Source organism: Sceloporus occidentalis, unplaced genomic scaffold (genome assembly GCF_023333645.1).
Source record: "Sceloporus occidentalis isolate IW3139 unplaced genomic scaffold, rSceOcc1.0.p SCAF_7, whole genome shotgun sequence".
In the NCBI taxonomy this organism is placed as follows: Eukaryota; Metazoa; Chordata; class Lepidosauria; order Squamata; family Phrynosomatidae; genus Sceloporus; species Sceloporus occidentalis.
The window spans coordinates 47,673,284-47,700,257 of record NW_028316987.1 but is presented as its reverse complement, the minus strand read 5'-3'; the positions used below and the strand labels follow the sequence as shown (position 1 = coordinate 47,700,257).

Below are 26,974 nucleotides of genomic sequence, written 5' to 3'. Positions count from 1 at the left end.
GCAAATAAAAAAATAGTAGTGGTTCCAAGCACACAACAAATATTTCCTTTGACATTCTCACATTGCTCAATCTACAGTAAATAGCAACTCACTATTTTGAAGCAGAGATACACCACAGCAAACACCTTTAAAAAGGCTCTGCTTCTGAAACACATGGTCCCCATACCTGTTTGCTATTACTACTTAATGCAATAGTCTGTTTTGTAAAATCTCACCAACAGCATAAATTCTGTTTCAATACCTTTAAGAGAAACACTGGGAAAGAACCAACTCAATAGAAGCTAAGGCCTGTTACAGACTGCCAAAATAAAGCTACTTCGGGTCTCTTTGGAGGTATGCTATTTAAATGATGCATGGGTCCTAAGAGTCCGGAGGTCGCGCCAAAGCCACACTCCATTCCTAAGCACTGGAGTTCAGCTTTGGTGCAGCTTCCAGATTCTTAGGATGCATGCATCATTCAAACAGCATACCTCCAAAGAGACCCAAAGCAGCTTTATTTTGGCAGTCTGTAACAGGCCTAAGTTACTCATTTTTAAGTCTATAGATTTCACTAGATTTTCTTCAGAAATAAGTAAGTCTGGTCCCAACCCATTTTCTTCACATTTATTCTGTTTACAGACAGGAAATAATGGAAAGATTTCTATTTATTTGAACTTCTAGTTTTGAAATGCATTCTGTTATAAAGTGTGAGGGCTTCCTTTAGAATAGAGAACCATGACCTCTGTAGAGATACAGTGGTCCCTTGGCTTACGCGGGGGATCCGTTCCGGACCACCACCACCCCGTGTAAGCCAAAAACATGCATGCTCAAGTCCCATTCAATTTAATGGGGCTCATTCTCGTGGCACGTGAGCACAGGCACGTGCGCCATTCTCCCACTGCGCGGCTTCCGCATAAGCAGGAAGCTGCATATGGGGCACCCGCCTGTGGCACAGGTCCAATGTATTATTTGGGGCTTTTTTTTTTTAAAGCATGAGAAATGTGTTTTTTAGCTTTGTCTTGCAACTTCTGAGAATCACAAAGACATCAGGGATAAAAAGAAACATGCACATTCTGCTCCAAGTTTATTACTACAACTTTCTAGTAGCAAAAGGTTCAAACAGACTGGGCAGAGGCTGCTCCCACCCTGATTGTCCCAGGACACCATGGTCCCAAGGGTAACCGCTGCCACGGTCTCCAACAGGCTGTAAAAAGGAGTGGTAAGAAACCACTTCTTTTGCAGCCTGTTTTGGGCTGTGTTTGGCGACCTTGGCACAGCCTCAAGCGATCCTGAAGCATGTGTTATGTGCATGCCCCACCCCTGGATCATCCTGACAGCCCTTTTGAGCCATCTGTTTGAGACCAAAGTGACAATGGCAAAACCCATCACTCCTTCTATAAAAAGACATTAAAACACCCATTATTGTGGTGACAGTTCATCAGTAGCCCATCTTGTTCCTTCCCCCTTAATAAGCATTTATCCTTATTCAAACTCGCCTGAAAGAAGCTTGTAAAAATAGGCAATAGTTCTGGTGTTTTTAAAAACTGCATTTCACTCAAAATAGTAAAAATTGCAATAGTACTGTACCATTTTAACCATAAATCCACATTTAACGAAAAAAATACAAAAAGTTGGAATTATTCTAAAGGCAATTTAAGTGGTTTACAGTGATACATGAAAATCCACACCTGCTCTTTACTATGATTCCCCTTACCTCTTTGATAAAATATTTTGGTTTCCAGGGTGTATTGTTAGAGGCTCGCTGTCTCTCCTCTGCTCGCTGTCTCTCCTCAAGGAAACACTTGTGGTCTGTAGCTAAATTAATGTTGCCGTCCTTCAGAGCATTGGTGACTTGTTGCCAGAGATGCCTGTGTAGCAAATCAGACCATACGATAATGTGGAGAAAGAGTTCAGAGTTCATAGAGAGAAAAGAAGTGGGTTGCACTAGGAAATAGGTTGTTTTAGCCAAAGCTATGCATTTTAAAAAGAACTGGAAGAACCTTAAGCAAACAAAATCATTGAAAGATTAGAGGGATGGCCTTCTGAGTCACTGCCCTGTGCTCATAAAGTATTCCAGATTTTAATTTTAAAAAACAGTGCAACTTCCTACTAACAATAAAATTTTAAGCTAAGTATAATTTAATGTTACTACACTATAATAAGGTAAACGTAAATTAGTACAAAAATAAATATACAACAACAAGTACTGATATATAAAACTCACAATATGGAGAAAACAGTTGCACCAAGCTATTGTTTCTTGTTCCAAAACCAAATAAACTTTGTTCAGTTTAACAAAATTTGTCTCGTTGTCTACTTATTCCTTTGCCATTCATTTACTATATATATTTGTCTATAGGTAAAAAAAGATATGCCAAAAACTGGCCCAGGATCCTGGGTCAACTTATATATGGGTCAATATGGTAAGAAAGGTTTTGATAGAAGCTCCAGCCCCATTCCTCCCACTTCTACAGCTGCTGCTCAGTCAGGAAGAGAGTGTGTAAGTGTCCCTTTGCTTTGCCCAAGAACTTCAAAGAAGGCACTGGTTTTGCAAGCAGGGGGTGTGCGCATGCTGGGGGGTGCTTTGCTTTATCCTTTATGTCCTTTCTTATATGCCTCTAAGTTTTACTCTCAACTTATCCAGGGGTCATACCAAAATTTAAACCAGAACAGATTTCATTCTTAGAATGACATCATATGCATAGGTAAACTAAGCCATCAAAAATGCATTTATTCTAGCTCAGGGGTAGGCAGCCTTTTTGAGCCGTGGGCCGGGTTGCTGTCCCTCAGACAACTGGGGGGCCGAAGCCAATAAATAAATAAATATATATATATATATATATATATTTTAAAAAAAATTAAATAAATAAACCGGGACAAATGTAGGACAAAATTTTCAAATGGAAAGCACTTTAAAAAAAAAAGGAGACCACGCAAAATAAATTGCTGATTTTTTTAAAAATGTTAATATAAATGCATGTTTCAGAGGCTTCTATAGACAATTGCCCCCCTTGCCCGCCGCTTGCCCCCCTTGCCCGCCTCCTCCTGATAGGCCAAAGGCCCCACGCCCTCACTCGAGAGGCCAAAGGCTCCGGCGGCAATCGGTGGCAGGACTGGGCTGGGGCCGGTCCCAAGGCCTTGCCGGGCCGCATCTGGCCCACAGGCCACAGGTTGCCTACCCCTGTTCTAGCTGGAACCGGTGGGACCTATTTTATTCATGAGTGACTTGGCCCACTGACTGAAACAGAACTGGAGAAAAGTCTGGAAAAATTAATTTCTGAATTACACACCCCAAGATTCAATCTCCCAAGCGGCAAGGCCAGAGTGCTGTCCAAAATAATAGCTTTTCCAAGCTCAGAGGCATGAGTAACCTAGTCTAGGGCCAATCCTACTGGCTTTCTTCATATAGTTGAAATTACAGAGTATTTTGCCATTCACATACAGTACTGATTACAACGGAAGGTGAATTTTGAAAAAATATCTTTACAAAGTTTGGATAGTCACTTCCAAAATCTTATGCAAAGCCCATTTTGATACATATTCCAAAAATCTCTCCCCTCTGATCACATAGTGAACTGCCAAGGAATCCTCCATGTCCTTAATGTTCAGCATTTTACTCAATGCTTTAATATTTCTTATAGAAAGCCATGTTGAAAAGGTTGGTCTCAAGAGTGAGCTTTAGATAACAGTTTCCGTCTTTAAAATATGCACTGAAAAATGTTTTGAACCCAGTTTGGATTTGTAAACTTTCAGGTTTTTCATGACTGTTGTACTGTAGATAAGGGTTCCCCGTTTTATAAAATTAACCTTTAATAATAATAATAATAATAATAATAATAATAAATTTATTTATATACCGCCCTTCCTTCGATCAGTAGTAGATTTAGTAAAAAAAATACTAAAGCTGTAACACTGGACTATATTAATTCTTTCAATTTATATCCAACTACATTAATCCACTAATGAAAATAATGTATTTTCTAGGCCAGTTCCACCCAATGTGCAAGGAGAAAATTGACTGCATAATAAATTGTAATCCAAATTAAATTGGTAATCCAAAGTGTGTTGGGACCAAAACAGAAATTCAGCTGTCACTTACTCCTTCAAAGTTATGTTGGATTTATGCTTAACTCCAACATCCACAAACTCACAAATCATTCTTTGGCTGTTGCCAACCAAGATGCATTATACTAAAATATCCATATTGAAGAGTGGCATAGAAATTCCAAATACATGCATATTGAGATAGACTAGAGGTCTTTTTTTCCTTATTGCATGGCATTCAATTATGTTTCCTACCTTCTTACAGAAGGGTTTGAGATTTTTATTTGTTATTATTATTATTATTTGCTCTAATTTTACTTTGGAGCTGTTTGTAGATAAGAGCTTTAACAATGGAGTTTGCAAATGGGGGTCCCGTGGTGCATGCACCTCAACCTAAAGTCTCAAAACCAGAATATGTGATCCAGCATCTTTTCAATAGTTATTACTTCTCTTACATTCAGCTGATGGTGATAGTTTCATAAAAAGAATCTCACCTTGACTCAAATGGGCCTTGTTTTGCTATTGGTCTGATCTTCTTGCGAATTATGGGTAGTTTGGTGGTGTCGATTATTTTGGTTTCCCCATTGCTGTACGTAAATTCCAGTGTGCCATTCCACTCCCCTTGTGCCTTACATACTATGGTATTGGTTGGGTTATGTTTCACCTCTGCTGTAACCCTAATCCAAGTGATAAAAATAGAGATTAATACACAGATTATTGCAACAAGGGCTAACATCCAGGCACAGTAAATATTTTTACCATAGTGAGATTCAGAAAGGAAAGTTAAGTTCAAGCACCATTTTCCTGTACAAAAGTATTTGCTATTATGATTGTTAAGTCTTGGAGATACATTTCTGGAGTGGAGTGCGTTCAGTGTAGCCTGGCCAAAGCTGTTTAATTTTCTCCTATATTTGCAGAAGCTAACATTTAATTAAAAACGAAATACGAGAAGCAAGCCTCCGTACACACAATTGTCAATATTGCAAGACACAGATTAGCCAAGATAAGTGTGGTTTTGTTCATTTGTTTTTAAATGGATGGTGTAATTTTTATTCAAAAGATTTTATTTACCAATGTACAACTATCTGCCATGCTTTCACAATGCCATTTCATTTCAACGCAATGACTTCCCAGTTTTTTGTGCTTAATGTTACTCACTTCATGCAGCACATGAGACAGCATGCCCAATGAAAATCGGTGCAATGGATTTAGGACCCTATCCAATTCAATTCATTGCCTTGAATGTATTGCTGCTTCAGCACCTCAGCTCTGGAACTTCAACTAGCATGTACTCTCCACACTGTGCTACTAGAGTCTACAGCACAAATGCTTTCAAAACATAGATTATATAATATTGAAACACAAACAACAAACCAATGCAAACAGCAAGCATTTTGCTAGTTAATGTTGCTGTACTTTGTAGTTTAATAGAACTATTATAAAGAAATGATAACATGATACCTGTGCAGTTTTCCTCCATAGAAAGGTTTGGTGTGGAACATGACAGCAGCTGAGTAGCCAGTCTTGGCACAGTGAATGTTAACTTTCCCTCCAAGCTCCACCCATGGAATAGTAAGTATAGAGCGCGCATAGGCACATGGCAGTGTGAACACGTACTCCTCCTCATGTTCCATGAGATAAAGAACGCCTAAAGATGGTGGGATGCAAACAGAAAAGCCTTTTTAGCACCGAGAATTCACCAATCAACTTTTCTAGCAGGAAGGTCACATTTTATAGGATGGTAAAGGAAAACCACTGTGAAAATTATTCCAAACAGCCTCCAAACTGTAGTTAAAAGAAAACTCACAAGTTTCAAGAAACTAGTTCTATTATATTCTCTTCAAAGAGAAAAGGGCTGGTGGATAGAAAAACTGCATAACGTCAAAGCCCCTCTCCTGCTGGTATTTGATGAAATTTAAAAAATCATATACCACCTAGGCTACATAAACAATGCCTAACAGGCCAAGTTCATACCACTGTAGTAACTATTAATACATAACAATGCTTTCTTCACCTAATATTTAGTAGTCAGTGTAACGGAGAAGCACTCCCAGCTGTCCAATCAGAAGGCAGCTGAAGACCAGCCAATCGCCTGTGGGCTGGAATGTTTGAAAATCCTGAACTGACAGTTGGGGAGTCAGTTGGGACTCAGGCAGTAAAAGGTTCAGTTGGGGTGTTGGAATGTTGAGGAGTTAGGACCTGGAACCCAGAGAAGAAGGGTTTTCAGGGGTTAGAGAAAGATGGTTAGGGGTAGAGTCTGAATGGGAAAAGGCTCCCTACCATTATACTGCCAGGGCTCTAGAAAAGAGAGCGCCTGGAGTAGAATATCCTGCGGGATAGTGTTAGTTAGGGGAACTGCTAGGTCCAGAGAGGGACTGGATTAGGTTGATGAGTCTAGGGAAGAGAGGCTCAGAATAGCCAAACTCTAACAGGGGGTTGTGGTTATATTCGATCATAAGAGATATTGTTAGCCTTGGGGGCGGAAATAGGAAAAGGAATTGTCTAAAAGGGATGCGAAAGTCCCAATACAGTGAAAGGGAAACTGGGGAAAAGAAGAATAAATATAACTAAGTAACCTGTGCCTGAACTAGAAGTTACATAATATCATTTAGTTCAAGAATAAAATGTCCAACTGTTCCTTTTAATAAAGTTTATATTTTGGTTTACATAAAAGCTTGTCAGTCATACATATCAGCTCCACACTACTATATAAAGAAAAGACCCTACCGCCAGCCCTTAAAAAGAGGGTAACCGTTACAAAATTGGTGGCAGCAATAAGGAAAGAAGGATAACCGTTACATAATTGGTGGCAGCTGTGGGATAAGTAAAGCCCAAGCGCCTGCCATCTTTAAGTGGGGGTCCGTTACATAATTGGTGAGCAGCGCCGGGATCCGAAAAATCCAGTGGCTGAGAGTTTGAGGAGAAGTGAGCTGGAGGAAATTGGTATATTGGGTTCTGAGTTCAAGTTACCAGAAACCCAAGATTTGAGTTGAACTTAAAAAAGTAAAAAGTTCAGCAGTTAAAATAAGGAGGTGTAAGTCAGTGAGGGGAATCTCTGAGGTAATAGTCGAGGGTACTGTGTAAGAGATTACCTATAAACTGACTAGGTTGGATGAGTAATACCAGTCCCTGAGGTAATTTGCTGAGGTAAATTGTAGGGGACTGGAAGAAAAAGAAAGTTACAGTTGTTAGAGCACCTGGATTTGACAAATCAGGTGGCCAGAAGTGTGCTGAAGTTAAGGGGTCTGAGTGGAAATACCAGATACCCGATAATAGGTTTAAACTGAAAGGAACAAAAACCTACAGTTTAAATTCTAGGCGATGGAGTCAGAGGAGTGATCTCTGAGGTAAAATTGAAAAGGGTAATTGGTAGGAGATCACTTAAAGACTGACAACCCTAGAGAAGACTAGTCTCTGAGGTAAACAGATTGGTATTAGTAAGATACTAGTAGGAAGAGAAAGAGCACACTTTGTGATTCCTGAGGTAAACATCTGTGGTGAAAGTAGGGAATCACTAGTTTGACTTTAAATCCAAGTGAATTCTGTAGACTCAATTGAGGCACAGTAAAAATAGAGTATTTCCCGAGGTAAAAGTCTGAGGTATTTGTAAGGAAATACTATTAACAATGCCTCCTAAGAAAGTCAAACCTCCAGCAGGGATAGAAATGGAGGAAGAGGAAGTTAGAGAAGAAATGGTGGCTAGTGGTGACACGGCTGTTTCTAAACCTCAAGAAAGTTTAGAAATGTGGAAGATCAAACTTGAGATGGCCAAAATTGAGTGTGAAAGAGTTTTGAGAGAAAAGGAAATTGAAAGTGAAAAAGAAAGGGAAAAGGCCAAAATTGAAAGTGAAAACGAAAATATTTATAACAGAGAAATACATGATCTAAAAATGAAAAAAAATGAAAACTGAGATGGTTCATGATAGAGAAATGCATGACATAAAGATGAAGACATGGGACTTAATGGATAGTTTAGAATCTAGAGTTACTTATATTTTAAAGAATAATATTAAGGGTTTCCCTCTTTATGATCCAAAGAAATTCCCTAAATATGTTACTGGATGTAACTTGGATATATATCTAGCCAGTTTTGAAAAAGCTTGTGATGATATAGAGATATGAGACAAGGAGTATGATTTGATTAGGTTTAAATTAAAAGACCTGAAACATAAAAAAGAATTAAAAGAAAAAGAATATGAAGGAGAGTTAAGAGAACTGAAATATTTGAGAGAAATGAAAGAAAAAGAATGGCAACATGAAAAAGAAATAAGAAGGCACAGTATTTAGCCCACCCCACCCTACCCTCATGCACAGGTTGCCTTCTCCAATGTCGTGGGCCTTATCCATTTACATTCAAGGCACTTAGAAAAGTTTTAGTGAATGTTTCAGATATATCATAGCCTAAATCTAGAGCATTCCAAAAGTATAATAGCCCAAATTATCTCAATCAAAAATTCAAAAACTTTGTCCCCGCCAGCAATTCTTATATGGCCTCCAAGCTGCTTGGCAGTTGCTCTCAGTCTCCTAGCTGTTCCCTTCAGCCCCACACTGTTCCTCATTGCCCCGGTGTCATCTCTACTGCTACTCTCCTTCTCCTCCACCCCATAAAAACACACCAGTGTTGTCTTTTCTGGTCTCTAAGCAGCTCCAGGGCTGCTTCAGTTAGCCTCCTTTTTTAGTCTTCTTATCCAAACCAGCATTTTGCCCATTCTGGGTGTTTTGTCAGCCAGTGAAGCTCAGGAACACATTCACTAAGCTTTCCAGCTCCCCAAATTATTAGCTTTGGCTTCCCTTTTTGAACCCTGTAGAAGGTTTTGTGGGTGAGGGGAGAGGCTGAATAAATGGATATTTGTGCCACAGAGGCCTGACTGAGACAACTACTGCTTTCATTCTGGTGTCAAGTAAAAACATGGATGTTTTCTAAAGCTTTCAGAGCATGATTGCACGCATACAAATTTCCACATGATGTGACTAGTTTTAAACTATTTGCTTTTAATCTGTCTTGTTCTAAACCACTCAGTGTGCTTTTGGTCTTTAAATTATTCTTAAAAGGTTAAGACTGATTTTACTGTATGCCTCCCTGAGATGTCCATAGACAGTGGGCAGGATATTAATTAATTAATTGCATGAGCAGCAAAACTCACTTTTGAAAACAAGCTCCCACTGGTTGGGGCTGATGGGAGCTGTAGTCCAACACCATCAGGAGGGCTAACCCCCCTCCCATGACATAATGCCATTACCAAGAGATCAGTAAGAAATCTGCATTTACACAACAGGACAGCACAGAGGGTGAGATGCTACATTTGGCACAGCATATGCGCTTACATAATGAGCAAGTCTTTAAGAGAGAAAAAAGCCATTACACTTTCTTCAGGATTGCTCTCTGACCAATTCTGTATGCAAGTTTCAATTTCAAGTGTAATAAGAAAAAGGCCCTGAGAGAGCTGATATGAGCAGTTGGATTTCATAAAAAGGAGATTAGATGCAAGCAACAAATGATAAAGATTATCCCTCTTCTGTAATAGCCAAACGTTACATCTCTGATAACAGCAGCAAGGTACACTTCACAGTACTTTATGCTTTTATGGATAAAATAAGAATAAGTCAGAACATCACAAATGCTACTACTTTCATCTTTCAAATGTAATTGCTTTTTCAAAAGGAAAGCAATGCTCATTTTATTAAAAAAAAAGTGGCAAGAATGATTTAGAAATTCAGTCTCTGCAAATTTTGATGCTAGATCAGAACACAACTATCCTTTGAATTCCACATATCTCCCAATTTTGAAGTGCAATTCTTGGTTTAAACATACATTTAGAAATATTTGCTTTGAGATGAAGTAATTGTTATGTATTTAACTAAAACTTTTATACCATTTTTTAAAAATCACATATTAATGTGGAAATAGGACAGAATGGACTTAGTAATAAACACAAGCTGAACTGACAAGAACTGGAATAATGCTAACCTGCCCCACCCAATTCATTCTAAATTTAAAACAAATTATTACAAACCCTAAACATACTTACTAGAAAATAAGACCCACTCAATATAGGCGTTTATGTCTGAGTAAACATGTAAGAGTCTGCCCTATGAATCTATTACAGAGCTTGGGAGGTGGACTATAATACATAAAACCTGCTCTACGATTTCAGGATAGATTTCAGTTAAAGTACAAGATGGTGGTTGGTACACAGAAGGAGGGCACACCTGACAACAAGAGAAGCTTGAGCTCCTCTTGCAGCAAAAAAGTTCTTCTCCCCTGGCTAGTGGCTGAAAAAAACTACTCAAGCCATCTAGCTTGCAATAGAACCTTGAATTAAATACGGAGATGGGAAAGGAACATAGACATTAACATGTTTTACGGGGACATTCCTTATGTTGTCCTTTGTTGCAGCTCAACTCCATGCAGGGTAAACAGATGTCCAATGAGAACTCTGTTACAAACCAGTCCCTCTTAATCAAGCTGTGATTTTTAATAGGCTTGATCTGATGTGCAACCTCACCATCTGAAAGGAGAGTATAAGGATATATAAGCCTTTCAGGATCAGACCAATGTCCTCACTAGTCCACTCTGGTTTTCCTACAGTGGTCATGCATGCATCTACAGGAAACCCAGAAAGAGAGCATGAATACAATGGCCTCCTAGTAATCATACTCCCCACCGCCTGACATAAAAAGGCACACCATTTCTGGCACTGGAGGAGGTATGTATCCATTGCAATTAGTAGCTTCTCCATCCTTCATGACAATCAATGTTCAGAACACAAACCACTGAACAATCAACTATATGAAAAAAGAAAAGGACATTTTCAGCATCACCAAAGGTCCCACAATTCTCTTTGAGGAAGAAGCTATATCAAAAAGTCAGCTCTCTGTAAGAACAAGATAAGCTTCAGCATTTGGGATTTCCAACAGTGAGTTCAACAGATTGTGCCAACTGAATGCAGGGGCAAGACCGGTCCTTGACTTCTTGCACTGTATCTCTAAATACTTCTGGAATGGTTAGTGAAAGATATAAAATAAATCCAAACTGATCCAAGTACATATGTATAAAGAACATGATATTTAGCTTTAGATCTTGTAAACATAAAATCTGAACGCTAAATCCGCATCCCCTGCTGTAATAAAAGAAAGGATTTCTAAGTTACTTTAGTTAAAGATGTACATGAGAGTTTAAAACTGGCAGCCTCATTCCAATACCATAAACACTCTGAAAAACTCTCCACAATGTTGTCTAAGATGCAAATAACATTTTAATAGGTTTTTTATTCCAGCACGACTGCTACAGTTAATTTCTGGGTAAAATACATATTTCAGCAATGCCTTTAAACAGTCCTTTCTGTTTCTCTCATTCTACAAGGTCAGGACTAGAAATCATTTTCTTTTCATGCATTATTCAGGAACGGACTCTAAACACTGGTGTATGAATTTACTACACCAATCAAAATCAATGGTTTTCTGACCTTCCTGTGTTCAGGGAAATGACACAGGCTTAAAATAACAGCCCAGTAGGAGACCTATTTTGCAGTACTCCTACTGTGTGTCTCACACACTAAATACTAACCTCACTGCTCTCTATTCATTATACCCACTGTCATGAACAACATTTTTCACACAGTACAATCATCCGTATATTAGTTACATTTGGAGTATTGTGCCTTTTGAAAAGCCCATTTTAAAAGCAAACTTGAAAGAATGGATTCCAAAGAGAAGATTTTTTTTATTTCTAAACTATCATATGAAGAGTCATTCATGAAAATAATTTAGCTAGGAAACAGCCAATAATTGAGATTGGTCATTCCTGCCTCGTGCCCTTTCCCTTTCAGCATGGAGATGCAGGGATGACTCAAAAGGAAGGTTGTTCCAGACAAGGCTTCTGATATTTGCTAGCTAGTTATGAGGAAGAACAGAGCCTTGACTTGCTTGCACACTTTCATCAAAGTCAGTTTCTCCCACTACTAATCCTACTTGGCATTTGGTGGATCTCTTCACACAGGACATGAAGGAATTTCAGAAATAGGAAAAAAATCTATGTTACAACTTAAAGAATTCTTTATTTAAACCAACAATAATGAGCCTGAGAAATGAAAGCTTTGCCTTCAAACAACTTTCCCACCCAGCTTTCATTCAAGATGTAGAATGGTTTGTCTCACAAGATGGATTAAAACATTTCCCTAATCATAGAGATTTGTTTTTTACTCTATTGAAAGGGGACACTAAGTTTATAAGGGGATATATATTTAGCTTAAGCTTTCTTTTGGGGAACTTGTTATCCCAGGATAACTTCTTGTTTTTACATGCTTATTTGCCAACCAACAATGACTAGTGAGCTGTGAAAACATTCTGGGTTTTAGTCAAAACATTAACGGATCTATCCAAGATGCTGAATCTACTCTGAGGATATGGGTCAGCACTTTAGATAGTTCTTTTAAGGTCACCATCCACTGAAACCTCCGGCTATCAATGTTGCCAACCCATGCTTGAAAATATGGAGGCTTAACATCTGCCTCCTGAGCCTTGAGTATGCCATTGGAAATACATTTTCACTCTTCTGAAGCCTTGTTTCTCAAATATACGCTTGATCCCAAAATAACATTATATAGAAATAAAAAGAATGTTTAAAATTCTATCTCCTAATAAACATACTTACAGTCGGTGCTCTGTATCTATGGATTCTGCACCCACAGATTCAACCATCTACAGCTTGGAAATATCCCCCACCCCACACCTCTCCAAAAAGTTCCAAAAAAACAAACCTTGATTTTGCCATTTTATATAAGGAACACTATTTTACCACACCATTGTAGATAATGGGACTCCACAGATTTTTGTATCCATGGGGGTCCTGGGACCAAACCCCAGCAAATATCAAGGGTTCACTGTATTAACGACCTGGTTAGGTTTGGCTTTATTTAAAACAAATATGGACAGGAAAGTTGCAGCTACGTTGTCACAATGATCCACGATGATGTATGCAAGGCATTAGTCATAACTGTAGTTTGTTTTGGTTGGGACTGGTCCTGGTGCTTGGGATTTTATATATGGAACTAATTTAGTGACAGCCTCTGATCTATCAGATTTCCTCATTTAATATATAAGGTCCTCTCTCTTTTTTTTAATCCAAGTATCTACAACTGAAAGGGTAGGCTGTCTTCACAAATACTTTGGCAGTTTCAAAGAGCCCCTCTTTCTGCTGGAGGTTTTTCACAGTGTGTGTCAGAAGAGATTGAGCATATTCACCTATGGTTTCATCTACCCTCAGTAACTGGGTAAGTTGTGCTGTGAAGACACACTGTTCACACAATCCCAATTAGCTGGTAGCATCCATATGATTATCAGACTGGGAAGTTCTATGTACTAATGAGAGCGAGAGGGTGCCAAGGGATTCAGAAGCAACTTTCCTCATGATCTAGGAGTCTTTTAAAACACACACACACAAATCCTTCTCATTTAATATATAAAGTCCTACTTTTTAAAAAAATCAAAGTATGTACAACAGCCTGTGCTGGGGTCTTGTATCATCTACATGAGAAAGATGGAAGAGCTCTGCTATTTCCTTTCTTATCCAAACCGTAGTGCACATGAGTGTCTGAGGAATCTGCAAATCCTTCTAGACCCTGGCAAGCAGAAAAGGGGATCCCTGGAGAAATTTTCGTCCTTAACCACCTAGCTCAGGGGTAGGCAACCCTTTTGAGCTGGGGGCCGGGTTGCTGTCCCTCAGACAACTGGGGGGCCGAAGCCAAAAAATAAATAATTAAATATTTTTTAAAAAAAATTAAATAAATAAATAAACCAGGACAAATGTAGGACAAAATTTTCAAATGGAGGGCACTTTTTAAATAAAAAATGGAGGACACGCAAAAAAAATTGCTGATTTTTAAAAAAATGTTAAGATAAATGCATGTTTCTGAGGCTTCTATAGACAATTGCCCCACCATGCCCCTCGCACGAGACGCCAAAGGCCCTGGCGACAATCGGCAGCAGGACTGGGCTGGGGCCGGTCCCAAGGCCTCACTGGGCCGCATCCGACCCGCGGGCCGCAGGTTGCCTACCCCTGACCTAGCTGTCTCCCCGATTGCAAAATCAGAACAAGCTAATCTGTATAAAAATATGCGAAACGATCTTACTGGTACAAATCTGCACACACTTCTTTCACAACAGATAGTGACTGCAGCAATAGTAATTTATAAAAAGCCACTCACTTGAATATTAAAAGCATAAACTCAGCAGCAGGGTCCCAGATTCCAACAACTATTGATACAATTGTACAAAAAGGGAGAACTCATCTACTGTCGATAATATCCAGCTTGCTCAAGTAATTTCCTCAATGGCAGCATTTAATTGTGCACTCTATTTCAAGGCACAAACTGAATCTCATTTTTATTTAGTTGTTACTTGCAATATATATGTTGGATGTCAGCCAAAAGTCTCTCTTCTTCTTACAGACAGTCCATGATCTCTGATTAAGAGAGATGTGGCTCACAGAAATATGCCGTAACAAAACAGAGCCAATGACTAGATGAAATCTGCCTATAGAAGAAATAGTCAGGTGGCATGCAAAGGTTCAAGGAAAAAACAGTGTATAGTCATGCTACATTTAAGGGTCCATTCATTTTAATACATTTTTCACAACATATACAAATCAATTTGCAAAAATATTACAAAGCCACCAAAATGAGATTAATATAAAGCCACACACATTGCAATCAATGTTTTCTATAACTGGTTACCACCAAAACCTCTTACATGTCTTCAGCAATCTGTGAAAATCTATATTTGAAAAATTATGGTAGCAACACAAAAAAGTAACTGTGTGGGCAACTGTTGAAGAGGCAGGGGGCTGTTCTCCACCACCACATACTATCCATGCAGGCTACCCTGGTACATTCTGGCACACCAGAAACAATGTAATGGTGCTTCCAGCCTTCACTTTTGCCGACTGGGGCACATTTTCTTTCTTTTTTCAGGGACAGGGCCTCTGGGGGTGGGGGAAAGAAAGCCACAGTATTAGCAGACAGTTTTCAGCCCCAACATTAAAAAATGGGGGGAGGTCTCAGGGTTTCTGAGGCACCACATATATACCCAAAGGGTCACATGCATCTCACTGGCTGCATTTTATCCACTTCAGCATGTAAAAAAATAATGATGATGATGTCTGTCTCTATTTGCATGTTTGAATGTTCTGTTCAGTTGTGCTTTACATGTTACAGCCAGATTTGTGGTGTGTGTATTATAGGAGAAAGCAACCATCCTCAAATCCTTAGAGACCTAGAGACATACATCAGTGTCTGTGATTGCAGCTGCTTAATAAACATGTTCAGGATCTGGGGAAATGTTAACCAGGGAACCATCAAAGGATTTTAAAAAGCTAATAAATCTTGCTTGTCCCTAGTTTCCCCACAGACTTTTGCTATGAAAATCCCTATTTTTATGAGAGGAGAATTTATATTTACACTTTAATGTAAATTTCTCAATGAATTTCCCTTGTTCTTCAAATTAAGAGTGTTCTCACTGGCAAGAAGCCAGAGTAGTATATCAGCACTTCTGGCAATACTGAAAGAAAAGGAGGAGGAGGCGGCAGCCATTACCTATGGCTTTGTAGAGGAACCATTTGTTGGATTCCGACAATAATTTCCTGAATACATCAGAAAGTCAGTTCTTGGTTCCAGGGGTGTCACTTCTAGGAAACAGTGCCAATGGTGGATGTATGAGTAAGCTTACACCTGAAAGACTGCTACAGAAAACAACGTATTTCCTGTTTAGGACATTAGATTGTCTTTTTACATATGGAAATTAGCAATGAGGACCATCACAACAGAGCCTGGGATGAGACTGGTACTAAAGACAAATGAGGAAGCTAATTCAATAGCAAGTGATTTTTTAAACAAAGCTGTTGGATTTATTTCAGAGAGAGGAAGTGGTGTCACATACCTTTGTTAGGTCCATTCCAAGTTTGAGTTGTGAAATAAGGTGAAGAATTATACTACGCTGATCATCCCTGACTCCTAAATCATCCTCTTCATTATCTTCAGTGTCTGTCACCTCATCTTCAACCAAGACCAATTCACGAGATGAATGCTTAAAAAAAACATGAATACATAATCAGTATGACCACCTGGATAAACAAGGAACAATATGGCACAGGTTCATGTACGCTTAATTCGAGAGTTCTCTAAAAACACTGGGACGGTTATTTCTAAACACTCATTGCTAACGCATCACACTAATCATTAGTAGGGTACAAACAGTAATGATTTCAGCAGCGTTGAGAACTTGAACAGGCAAAATAAAGAAAGATCAGAATAAATCTGAGCACTTCCTTTAATCACTCTCATACCTCTAAAATGACATTCCCATCACTCAAAAATATATATACTTTAGATATTTGATGTTGTTTTTCTCTTGATATAATGAGAAAATAAAATAATCTTGGTGGGAATTGTTGGGGAAAACAGATACTTAAGATACTATAGTAGTATTTGCTGTAAAAATGAAAACTATCTTAAGAATTTACCTAGTCCCAGAACAAGGTTATTATTTATCTTAAAGATAATGACAACATTGCACATCTGTTCAGCTTTCAGGCATGCAAGCTAGTATTTCAGATATGAAAACCTATACTTATTTTTAAAGGGGGCAAAGATAACACAACATCAAGGTACAATGAAATCTCAATCCTTTCATGTAAAAATATTTGAACTTTGTTTGGAAAGTTTGGAATTCAAGCCTGATTACCAGAATCATCATATAAAGGAATCAAGACATGGTATTTGGGCTGGGGGAGTCTGTCAGCTTTTTGAGAAGTGCACAGGTTGGACTTGCTCCTGAAAGTAGTACAGTCTGACCCCTTGCATTTTATGAGGCCATATTACTGCACAGGTATAAACTAATCATCATGGCAAATTTCTTTCACTTTTATTTCATGTGATAAAAAGACAGCAATAGTTTCAAAGTAATAAATGATTTTGTGAAATGAATCAAAGTAGTTGAAGTTATAAAGTGGCTATAAAGTAACTTTGTGTGTTGAAGGGAAGCAGAACGGGGGGACGGAAATATTTCATGATTATTCTATTTCAACAAGGAATTTGGATTTATATTTTTCCAAAGGGTTTCCTAATAGATCCAAAACCTGGAGGGCTATTGTATCTATAGTCTCCACAGTTTGGCGTTATTATAAAAGCATACTGAATTTATACAGAGTAATGTGTTCATCTATAACCCTATAATCAAGATACCTTCTAAAATACAGCACTACCTTAAGCATCCTTTATATATACCAAACATCAAATATTGTTTTCTCTAGCTTTATCATACACCATGGGAAAAATAATTACTAAGCCACCAGACTGCCTATATAACTCTCCATTATTTACATCATGCCAGTTTGATGTAGTGGCTGAAAGGGTAAACACCACCACTTCCCCATCATACAATACAGAGAACAACATACTCTTGGACCTCTGCTTCCATTTCACTGACACATAAGAACTCCAATGATACTCTGTAAAGAGTTTAATTTAAAAAGGGGGGGAGAGGGGAGAAAATGAAGAAACAAACATGAACTTATCAGGAGGGGATCCGGAACTTACAGGCGATGCTTCTATGGCAGGCTTGCTTATCATCCAGCTCGACCTCATTGAGTATCCTGAACTACGTAACAGCACTACTGTTTGCTGCTGCTGCTGCAAGCTCCTTTAATAGCAAGCAGCAAATGAGCTGGAGCTAGGCATTAGTAGTACCAGGAAGAGTCAAGAGAACCTTTCCTCCCTGCTCTCCCCCCACCTCCTTTTTAATTTCCAGTGAATTTGAAAAGCATGATGTCAGATCAGCATGAATCTGCTGCCTACATTTCTAGTCACATGGGACTGGATCAGTGAGCTTAACTACAAATCGTTTGCAACTGGAGAGATGTTGCTGCTGCTGCTTGTCTGCTTCTACCCCCACCCTCCAACATGGTGTACATGAGTTAGCATTGGAAAAAGCAGCTTGTTCAGCACTGAAGAAGAAGAAAAGGCCTCGCTATCACATGTTCAAAAACCTTCTCCCAACTATGGAGGGCTTTTACAATTCCAGATGTCTTATCTCCCTGGACCCCAGGCCTCAAATGCCTGGGTTATCAGAAATAGTTATTTTACTAGAGGCCTTCAGAACCAAATGAGTAGTAACTACAACATGTTTACAGAAACATATATGCACAGCTTTATCTTCATCGAATCTGACATGCTAACAGTGGGGGTGGTCAAGGCTGCCTTTTAACAAAACAGGCAAGATGTATACTAGGAGAACCATTTCATACATTGTGTGTCTGTGTCTTGAAGTCACCGGTTGGTTTTCAGTGATTTTATACGGTTTTATTAAGAAAAAGGGGTTGACACCAACCCAACTGAGGAAACTTACACTTCATTCCCATCTTATTTAACAAGCTTAGCCACCAATAAATCATGAAGGAACCCCAACTACCCGCAGCCTTGCCCTTCTGGACACAGGTGGAGTGTAACAGGGTTCTCAACCCCAAGCATAGCCTCAGAACATCTGGGTGGCTTCTTCATATCCTCCCACTCAAATTTTCCCCTCCACCTGCTATCTTTTCCCTGGGGTCCCAGGGATCACAGGCCACCTTGTCTTACTTGGATACCCCTTCCCTCAAGCTCAGTACTGAGGACAGGGAAATTCCCTTCTCCCTCATCCTCAAAACATGCCTCTCAAGCCCACTACCTGGAGCCTCACCTCTTTCCTAATCCTGACCATCTGGACCTACTCCTCCCATACCACCCCTTCTGCCCTGTTCTTGGACTACTCCATCTTCCATCATCCCTCCTTCCTTTCTCCATGCCCCTTTGTATCTCCCCACTCTCCTTCCTGCCCCCTTCAGGCCCTGACTTTCTGTCTCTGCATCCCAGAAACAGGCTTCCTCCTCCTCCTCCTCCTCTGCTGTTCCTCCATTCTCCTCTATCTCCCTCCACTGAGAGATATGTGTTCCAGGGGTGTGCCTTCCCCCCCTCTCTTCCTCCCTTCTGGTTTCTGCCTCCAGCCAACCCTTTGCTTCCTCCAACTGGGCTTAAGGGTAGAGCCATGGTGGCAGGAGAACAGCCAGTGAACAGGTTCAGGGAAAAGAGCCTGGAGGCAGTGACCACACCACCCTTTGCGGCATCACACACTCCCATGTCTTTAAGAATTATCCATAGATTTTCACGATCAATGCTGTCAAAGGCTTTGCTATAATCTGCTGATTATAGCAGATAATGCTTTGCTATAATGATGATTTTATTCCCTCCCTCCTCAGAATTCCTTGGTGCACTCCATTAGCCATCCTATATTTGCAATATGGTCCCTAGTACCTCTGGAATTTCTCTCTCCATGAGAAATTACAGAATTTTGAGCATCATTTTGCTTCCATGAGAACTAATACTATGGTCCTATAGCTACTGCAGTGTTTTGTGTCTCCTTTTTTGTGGGTGTATATTGATCATTTCCAGTCCGTTGGCCACCATTTTGTTTTCCGTATTTGTTGGCATATATTGGTAGTGTTAGGATTTTAACCATCTCTTCCTTTTTTAAGAAACCTCTCAATAAACAGAGATTAGGATTGGATCCAAGCTGAATTTACTGAAGTGAGTCACAAGTAAATTGTCCCACTGCTTCAGTGTAGTGTAGTGAGTATTTGACACTTCTGTCACAGGTAAGATCAGAGATCTGTATTTTGTGTCTGAAATGACTCTATTTACTTCAACTTGATTTGGACAGCTCCTCAGCATAACCCAATCAGGAAAATGCTTATTAAAATATTTCAGGGATCTGAAGGTGCTGCTGTGGATGGGGGGAGGTAGAGGATTCTACTTTTACCAGTATGGTGGCATATGCCAAAATCTGGACCCAAAATAATACTATATATCTATGTATAATGACCTTGAAAGCAAAACTGATACATGAAAGTGTGTGTGTGTGTGTTTAATATTGTTATTGTTGTTAAAAGTATTTCCAACCAAACAGTCATCCCAGGATACAAAAGCAATATACAAAAAACAAAAAGCTAAGCACACCATACAATCAAGCCATCAAGAGCAAAAACAAGATTGCTTATTTACCACCAGATTTCAGAAATTTGGTTGCACAGCCATTAAATGAAGTTTGATGCATCAGCATAAGCTGGATTAGTTACTGATGACGTCTTCCAATGAACAGCTCAGGATAAATACAGCAAATGCTGCACTAGCGTGCACAAAAAACATGGTCATCAGTAGAATGTCACCCTTTCCAGAGGACACTCCAGGAAAAGACTGATCAATTTACTGTTATGTTCTATAGGGAAAAAATCGACAGCCCTAATGCAGTCTATCCTTGCTCCTCAGTAACAATGAGATAATATGACCTATTGACTTGTCAAAGTACACGGTCAATAACTGCATGTTACTGTCCCAAAAAAGAAAAAGACAGTTCGTCAAAATACTATTAGACTAAAACATTAAACACTGTTAGCACGATCCTATCCATATCTCCTCAAATGCTCCATTCAGTTCAACATGACAACTTCCCCATAAACAGGTGTTAAGGCCACAGCCTGAAAACAGTCCTAAACCAATTTCAAGAATTGTTTTCTCTATGTCACAGATTAAAACATTAATTCTGTGAATATGCTACTACATAATAATTTAGTAATTCACTATTTCATTATAATATTTAAAACCTTCCAAAATTAATATAAAGACCACTTTTCCATGTTCTTACAACAAATTGCAAACCAAGTGTGGCCAAAAGAGAAGAAAAAAACAGGAAGTATAATCAGCTATACTTTCAATTGTTGGAGTTGGAGTTGGCCCTCCATATTGATGGATTCCTTATCTACAGATTCAACTGTTCACGGCTTGAAAATCTTTGGGTGTGCATTAATTTCAAAAAGCAAACCTTGATTTTGCTATTTTATATAAGGGACACCACTCGCCTAAACAAAAGACACTTGGAAAGCGTGTGGGAAAGAGACACTGTCCGACTGCAAGAGGAACAGTGTTTGAACAAAGAGGTTGAAGCCATAAACACATTAATAATGATAATAGCCCATAAGGGTGAGTGGTGGGCCTCACAAAACATCATCATTATCATTATTGATGGGGGGGGGGGGGAGACCAGAGAATAAGAAATAATAAAGAAATACAACTTGTAAGAGAGAACAGCTACGCAGTCTGAAGCGACAGGCGCGGTACAGAGTGCCAGAAAGAGGCGCCTCCCCAGCGCCTCTCTTTGCTCTGCAGGAGCGCCATAGCAACCAAATTGTGCAGTGCTGCAATGCCACAAAGTGCCAGGACAGCACAATGATGTCACAGCTGCACCGCCCCGTTTGGAAGCGGCACAGTTGCGACATTGTCTTTACACACCCCACTTGGTGGGCGTGCTGCAGCTGCAGCACATCCATGACATGCAAGGGTTGACGCGCGTGTGGGCGCTCCTCCCACCTGGCAATCCTCGCACGTGACGAGGGTGCTGCAAAGGCCCATCTGTTCCAGGCCTATGTTCTGTTTGTGGACGGAAAGAAACTGAGGAGAAGGTAACTTGGCAGGCTTGAGCATGCCCAGCAGGTGGTGAGATATGGGTATTTCCTGTCATGTTACTCAGCTCTAGAAAATACACTGGTGAGCTCTGCACAGCCACAGACCCATACGTGTGAGACCCACAGACCACAATGAAGAATCAGTGGATATCAAGAGTTCAATGTATTTTCCACCACTAAAAAGTAGTGAACAACTGTGCATATAATATACAGGTGGTTCCGCCAAGCAAAAATACATTCTGAATGTGACTTTGCCTTAAAACGAACAGTTGCTTGAGTGATCACCTCTGTATTCCTTCCTCTATACCTCAACTGGGATCCAAAAGATCAGGACACGTACCTTATTCCATCCACCCAGGGATTTGATTTGTTTTGTTTTAACCTTCTGTTTCTCAAAAGACAGCCTCCTATGAAAGATAGCAAAAACCTTTTAAATCTAAGGAGACTTTCAAAAGCAATTTCTGATATGGCATGGATGATTTTGTTCAAAGAAAAATGATGGGGGAAGAAATCCCACTGGAAACACTCACGCCCTTAGGTGAACCTAAAGTACAGTACTGTATCTCTTTCGATCTTTGCCATTAATATTTGGCAAAGTGGAAGATAAAGAGAAATCCAAGAGCTAACAGAATTTTCATTTTGAGAACAATGTAGGAAGAGACAAACCAATGTCAGAGATATTTTATATGTCCAAACAAAGCAAAACAAAAAAACAGCCTCTATGGAACTGTTTTAAATTAGAAAAGAAGAAAAAAGGCTTTGAAAGGTAAAGCAATTCACTCTTAACAGGACTGTTTTTAATATTATCCAAAACACTAACAATACTGCAGAATGAAATAATTTCTTTTTGGTTGTTTTTGTAGCAGAATAAGTGCAGCATAAACCAATACTTTTCAGATGTACTTTTGAGAGTTTCTGCAATACAAATGTCAATCCATACATTCTTGCAGGCTTGGGTAATGTCAGAGCTCCTAAATTCCAGCTTTCTGTAAAGGTGAGAAATACTAGCAAAGAGTAGAAGTTAATTGTTCCACCTCCAGAGAAAATATCAGTTGTCGATTACCAAAATGCAGCTGGTCACAAACCATCACTTCCATTTCATGAGCCATAGGAGCAAATATGGGCATATTATATTTATAAAACCACAAAGACAAAATGACTGTAATTCTTTCTTGGCTTGTTAAGAAATATATATACTACTTCTCTAAAAATAAGGAACATATCTCACAACAAATTAATATATTCCTACACAAAGAAGAGGTGTAAGAGAGGGGCCATTGTAACAAAACATAGGACTTGCTTGAAAGTAAGGTGAGAGGCTCAAATATCCTTTTTCTTTCATTAAATGCAGTTCCTCAAATACATTTCAACCAGACACACCTAGCTGACACACAAATAGTTTTTTGAATGTTGTTAGATGTACAAGACTATTTGTACATCCAATTATATTGCAACCAAAAGCAATCTCGTGGATATTTTACAGCAATATTTTTGTAGCTGCTTCAAGAAAAAGGAAAGTTACACCTGTGCAGAAGTGCCAGGCCTATATCTAGCACTGGACTTGTGTATGCTTAAAAGGAATGGCAAAACCATTGAGGATATCAGCAGAGCTTTTGGAGTGGCCAGTGTTTATGTGTGATATCCATAAACACATCACAAAATCTCATGAAAATAATCCCCAGGGTACATCAGCCTCTTCCAACTCAATACCATCTGCTGAAATACTATAATATGTGCAAAGAAGAGCCCCAAGGCCATTCAGTGAATTTGTGATCCAGATAACATTGACCTGGAAGCTACAGTATAACCTTTATACACAGAGTTCAACCAAGCTTGGTTAGTAAACCCTACAATTCAGGAAGGCGCAAATTCTCTGGTAGACAGAGGAAAAATTTATACTGCAATTAAATGTCAGGGATGATGGGAGTTGTAGCTCTTCACCTCTGGCTTGAACTCACCACCTTGTTACGCACCGGCGCTGACCAGTTTTGGCCAGTGGTTAAAGCTTTGCTCTAAAGCAGCAGAGTTACAGAGAACAGGCTGAAGACCCTGACAAACTCTCCAAGCCTTCTCACTCTTGCTTCCACAGAAGTCTTCACCCTTCTTCAGGATCCAGCTGGCTCTTGTATCTTCACCCAGGACACCAGAAAACTCAGTAGTCTTATATAAAAGATCTACTTTATTCTACTATATACAGCTCCAAAACTATCCAATACAACTCCTCACTACTATCCACTACTACTACCCACAAAATACATTGGGATTCATAGTCATTGGAAAATACCACCCACTCTTGTCAGTTTCCACCCAGTGGGCGTGTACATCCACTCTCATTGGTTCTCTTGGTTCATCCCACAATTAATGATTTCATCATTTCACCTTGTCCACTTTAACAATTCTCAGGTGTGTTCAATTATCCACTTTTCATTTCTGTCCTTGGCATTTAGGACTTGTTAATTACATTACCTTTTACACCTGTGTGGCTTCTAATTGCTTCTACTGAGTCATCCTGACTCTCACATACAAATTTTATTTCTTTCACTGTATATCCCATGTTGCTTTTTCCTTAACATTATGGACATTTATCCTTTGGAAAATACCTTTCAGAATATCCCAGTGGCCATACTAGCATGGAGAATCTGGAAATTGCAGACCAAAAAGTAACCCTTCCAAACTCTGGATACAGATGTGTGCATAGCTATAGATTAGAGGTGGGGCAGGAAATTTCCATACTGACATATCTAACCGTTTGAATTAATAGTTTCACATTTTGTCTCTTTCTTTCCCACTCAAACATTACTGGTCACATCCAATGGGCATTTTAAAGTTTTGAAGTTTTGTTAATTGCTATTCTAAAATATATTTGGGGAATGTAACCTGGGGCAAGTTCTGGTCATTTTGTTTTTTTTAAAAAATCTTTTAAATACTTTTTAAGTAACATGTTATTAACATCACAGCTGACGCCTGAGCTTTTGCTAACCAAGTACTGATGCCATTTTAAAGTAATGTGGAATGCTGTAGTCAAAATGTACACACCTGCAGCTTCTATTAACCATGCACATTTAGCAACCCAAAATGCTCAGGTAACCTGCCCCTCTGCTTTAAGCTATTCTGCTGAACGTGAAATCTGCATCAAACAAGCCATACTTAAGATTAACCACAGCTTGTTAGGTCTCAATGAAACAAGAATTGGTGGTTAATAAAAAATAAAAACAAAAACAAAATGTTTTGGTTTTCTCATGTCAAAGGAAAGGGGAAAGGAGCATAAATGCCTACAGTTTGCTAAAACTTCCTCTTTTTTAAATCAGGATAAACTATGTGAAGTTAAGCTACAGTTTATGACATCAAAATCTTGGGAGTTTTTTTTTAATGAAATGTATTATGACAAGGGCTTGGATTTTAACTTTTTTTCTCCACGAAGAAAAGGAGCTTCCATGCATGTAAAGAAAAGCTGGTCTCATGGGAGATCCTATTTGATGATTACAACTCAACAAGTTAGCAGGAGTTAGGATAGCAACATAGGTAGTCACTGCATATTTACAGGGAGATTTTAGCTGATCTGATTTTTATTCAAGAGCTTGCACATATGCATCTCACCATAAAGACAAAAGCTTTGGCTTAAAAGATATTTGCTTCAGTATAAAATATGTACACAAACAGGTTTACCAAAGAGATTTTATGTACTAATGAGAGAAATTCAGAAGCAACTTTCCTGATGATCTAGGAGTCTTTTAAAACACACACACACACTGATACTACAGAATGTTGATCGTCTTTTTTTAATTTCCACCAAGGTCTTTCAGGGGCCACTGAGTTTTAAGCTGTAAAAGCTTTTCTTTATTTGGCTGGGCGATGGGGTCCACGACTGTTCCCTTCAGAGGTATTATTGCCATCAATGTGGTCATCCTGCAAAAGCAAGTGAGAAGATAAGATTAAAAAGTCATATCATAGCACTTTTTAAAATACTTGAATGGGATAACCTATTCTGTACACCTAGATGTTATCAGAGTGGCTTACACATTGTTAATTGGACATTTCCCTGCCCTCACACTTACAATCTAAAGAGACAAGTTACAAAGTAATTAATTTAAATTTGTTTTATTTATAGACCGCTATAGCGGTGAACAGCAAGTAAGCTAATTACTTAAGTAGAAGGGAATGAGGCCACTGATGCGTGAGGTTGCCACCTCTGAGGTCCTCCAAACCGTGAAAAATGTAGGACATAGCTTTAAAATGTAGGAAATTTTTTTAAAAGGTCCTACATTTTAAAACCCTGTCCAATGCCTCCCTGGGCCTCCCCTCCCAAGCCCTAGGGAAGGTTGGAGAAGGCATCTTCCAAGGCCTTCCTGGGGCCTGGAAGACAGTGCCCCCAACCCCCAGGGAAGGCTTGGAGCACGCTGCTTTCCAAAGCCTCCCTGGACCAGGGAAGGATCCTTCCTTGGAGGTCTTTAAGCAGAGGCTGGATGGCCATCTGTCAATGGTGATGCTTTGATGGAGAGTTCCTGCATGGCAGAAGTATTTACCTCAAAGAGAAGGTGCATAGCATGCACGAAGATGTAACCACCAATGAGCAATCCTAGGGCATGTACTGCTCCTAACCACCAGATTGCTTGATCTAAAGTCTCCATTTTGAGTTGATCTCGACTGGCTTCGAATGAGTTGTTCTTGACTGGCTTCGTCAGCTGGCTGGGTGTGAAGAGGCGCAGTCGTACCCGTGATAAGGGCCCGCCGCTAGCAGCCTGTTGTAAGGCAGACCAGTGGACTAGTAACATGGGAGTAAATACGACCTCATAATGAGGGGGCGGCATCTTGAAAAAATGTCAGCTCTCTTGTGTCCTTGTGACGTCATGATACCGGCGTGGCCTTTTATTGGTTTTAAGCTGAAGTCCTTTTCTCAGGTATATATAGCTGGTAAGCCGAGTTCCTTTCCTCAGCTATAGGTAGTAAACTGAGGTGCAGGATGGAAACTGCGGTAAGACTCAGCTTTCCATGGCAACCTCATTGCCCCTGGCCTTGTGACGTCATGACGCTGGCGTCGCCTTCTGTTGGTTTGCCGCAATTTCCCTTGTCTTCGTCCAATGGGAAATGCCGGGCCGTGATGTGAAGGCTTGCGCCGGAGCCAATGAGTACGCTGTATCTGACCGTCCAATAGGAACAGAGCTCGGAGTTCTGAAGCGTTGGCGGAGGAAACACAGGTCTTCACGGTCAAAATAATCCGCTTTCATTTTCATAAGTCCATGCAGCGGAATTCTGGGAAATTGTTATGGCAGCTTGTATATGCCTCTGTGTGTGAATGTAGTAATATTTCTATTTTAAAACTCATTATTGCTATTATTACTGAAATAAATGAATCTGTTGTGTGTAAACAAGTTGCGGTCTGTCTTTCCAATTGAAATTTTGTACCTG

At 39.5% G+C, this 26,974-nt stretch overlaps 1 protein-coding gene across 1 annotated transcript in view; it reads right to left on the bottom strand.

Moving 5' to 3' along the window:
- LOC149309708 (oxysterol-binding protein-related protein 10-like) overlaps window positions 1-26,376 on the bottom strand; it is a 29,501-nt gene extending 3,125 nt beyond the window's left edge. Inside the window, exons 1-7 of the mRNA XM_089534007.1 lie at window positions 26,092-26,376; window positions 15,958-16,104; window positions 9,349-9,416; window positions 7,116-7,306; window positions 5,485-5,671; window positions 4,518-4,700; window positions 1,694-1,847 (exon numbers count right to left, since the gene is read on the bottom strand). Of these exons, the coding sequence (XP_089390133.1) occupies window positions 1,694-1,847; window positions 4,518-4,700; window positions 5,485-5,671; window positions 7,116-7,306; window positions 9,349-9,416; window positions 15,958-16,104; window positions 26,092-26,376 (1,215 nt within the window). The remainder of the gene's footprint in view (window positions 1-1,693; window positions 1,848-4,517; window positions 4,701-5,484; window positions 5,672-7,115; window positions 7,307-9,348; window positions 9,417-15,957; window positions 16,105-26,091) is intronic.
- Window positions 26,377-26,974: the final 598 nt, after the last annotated feature.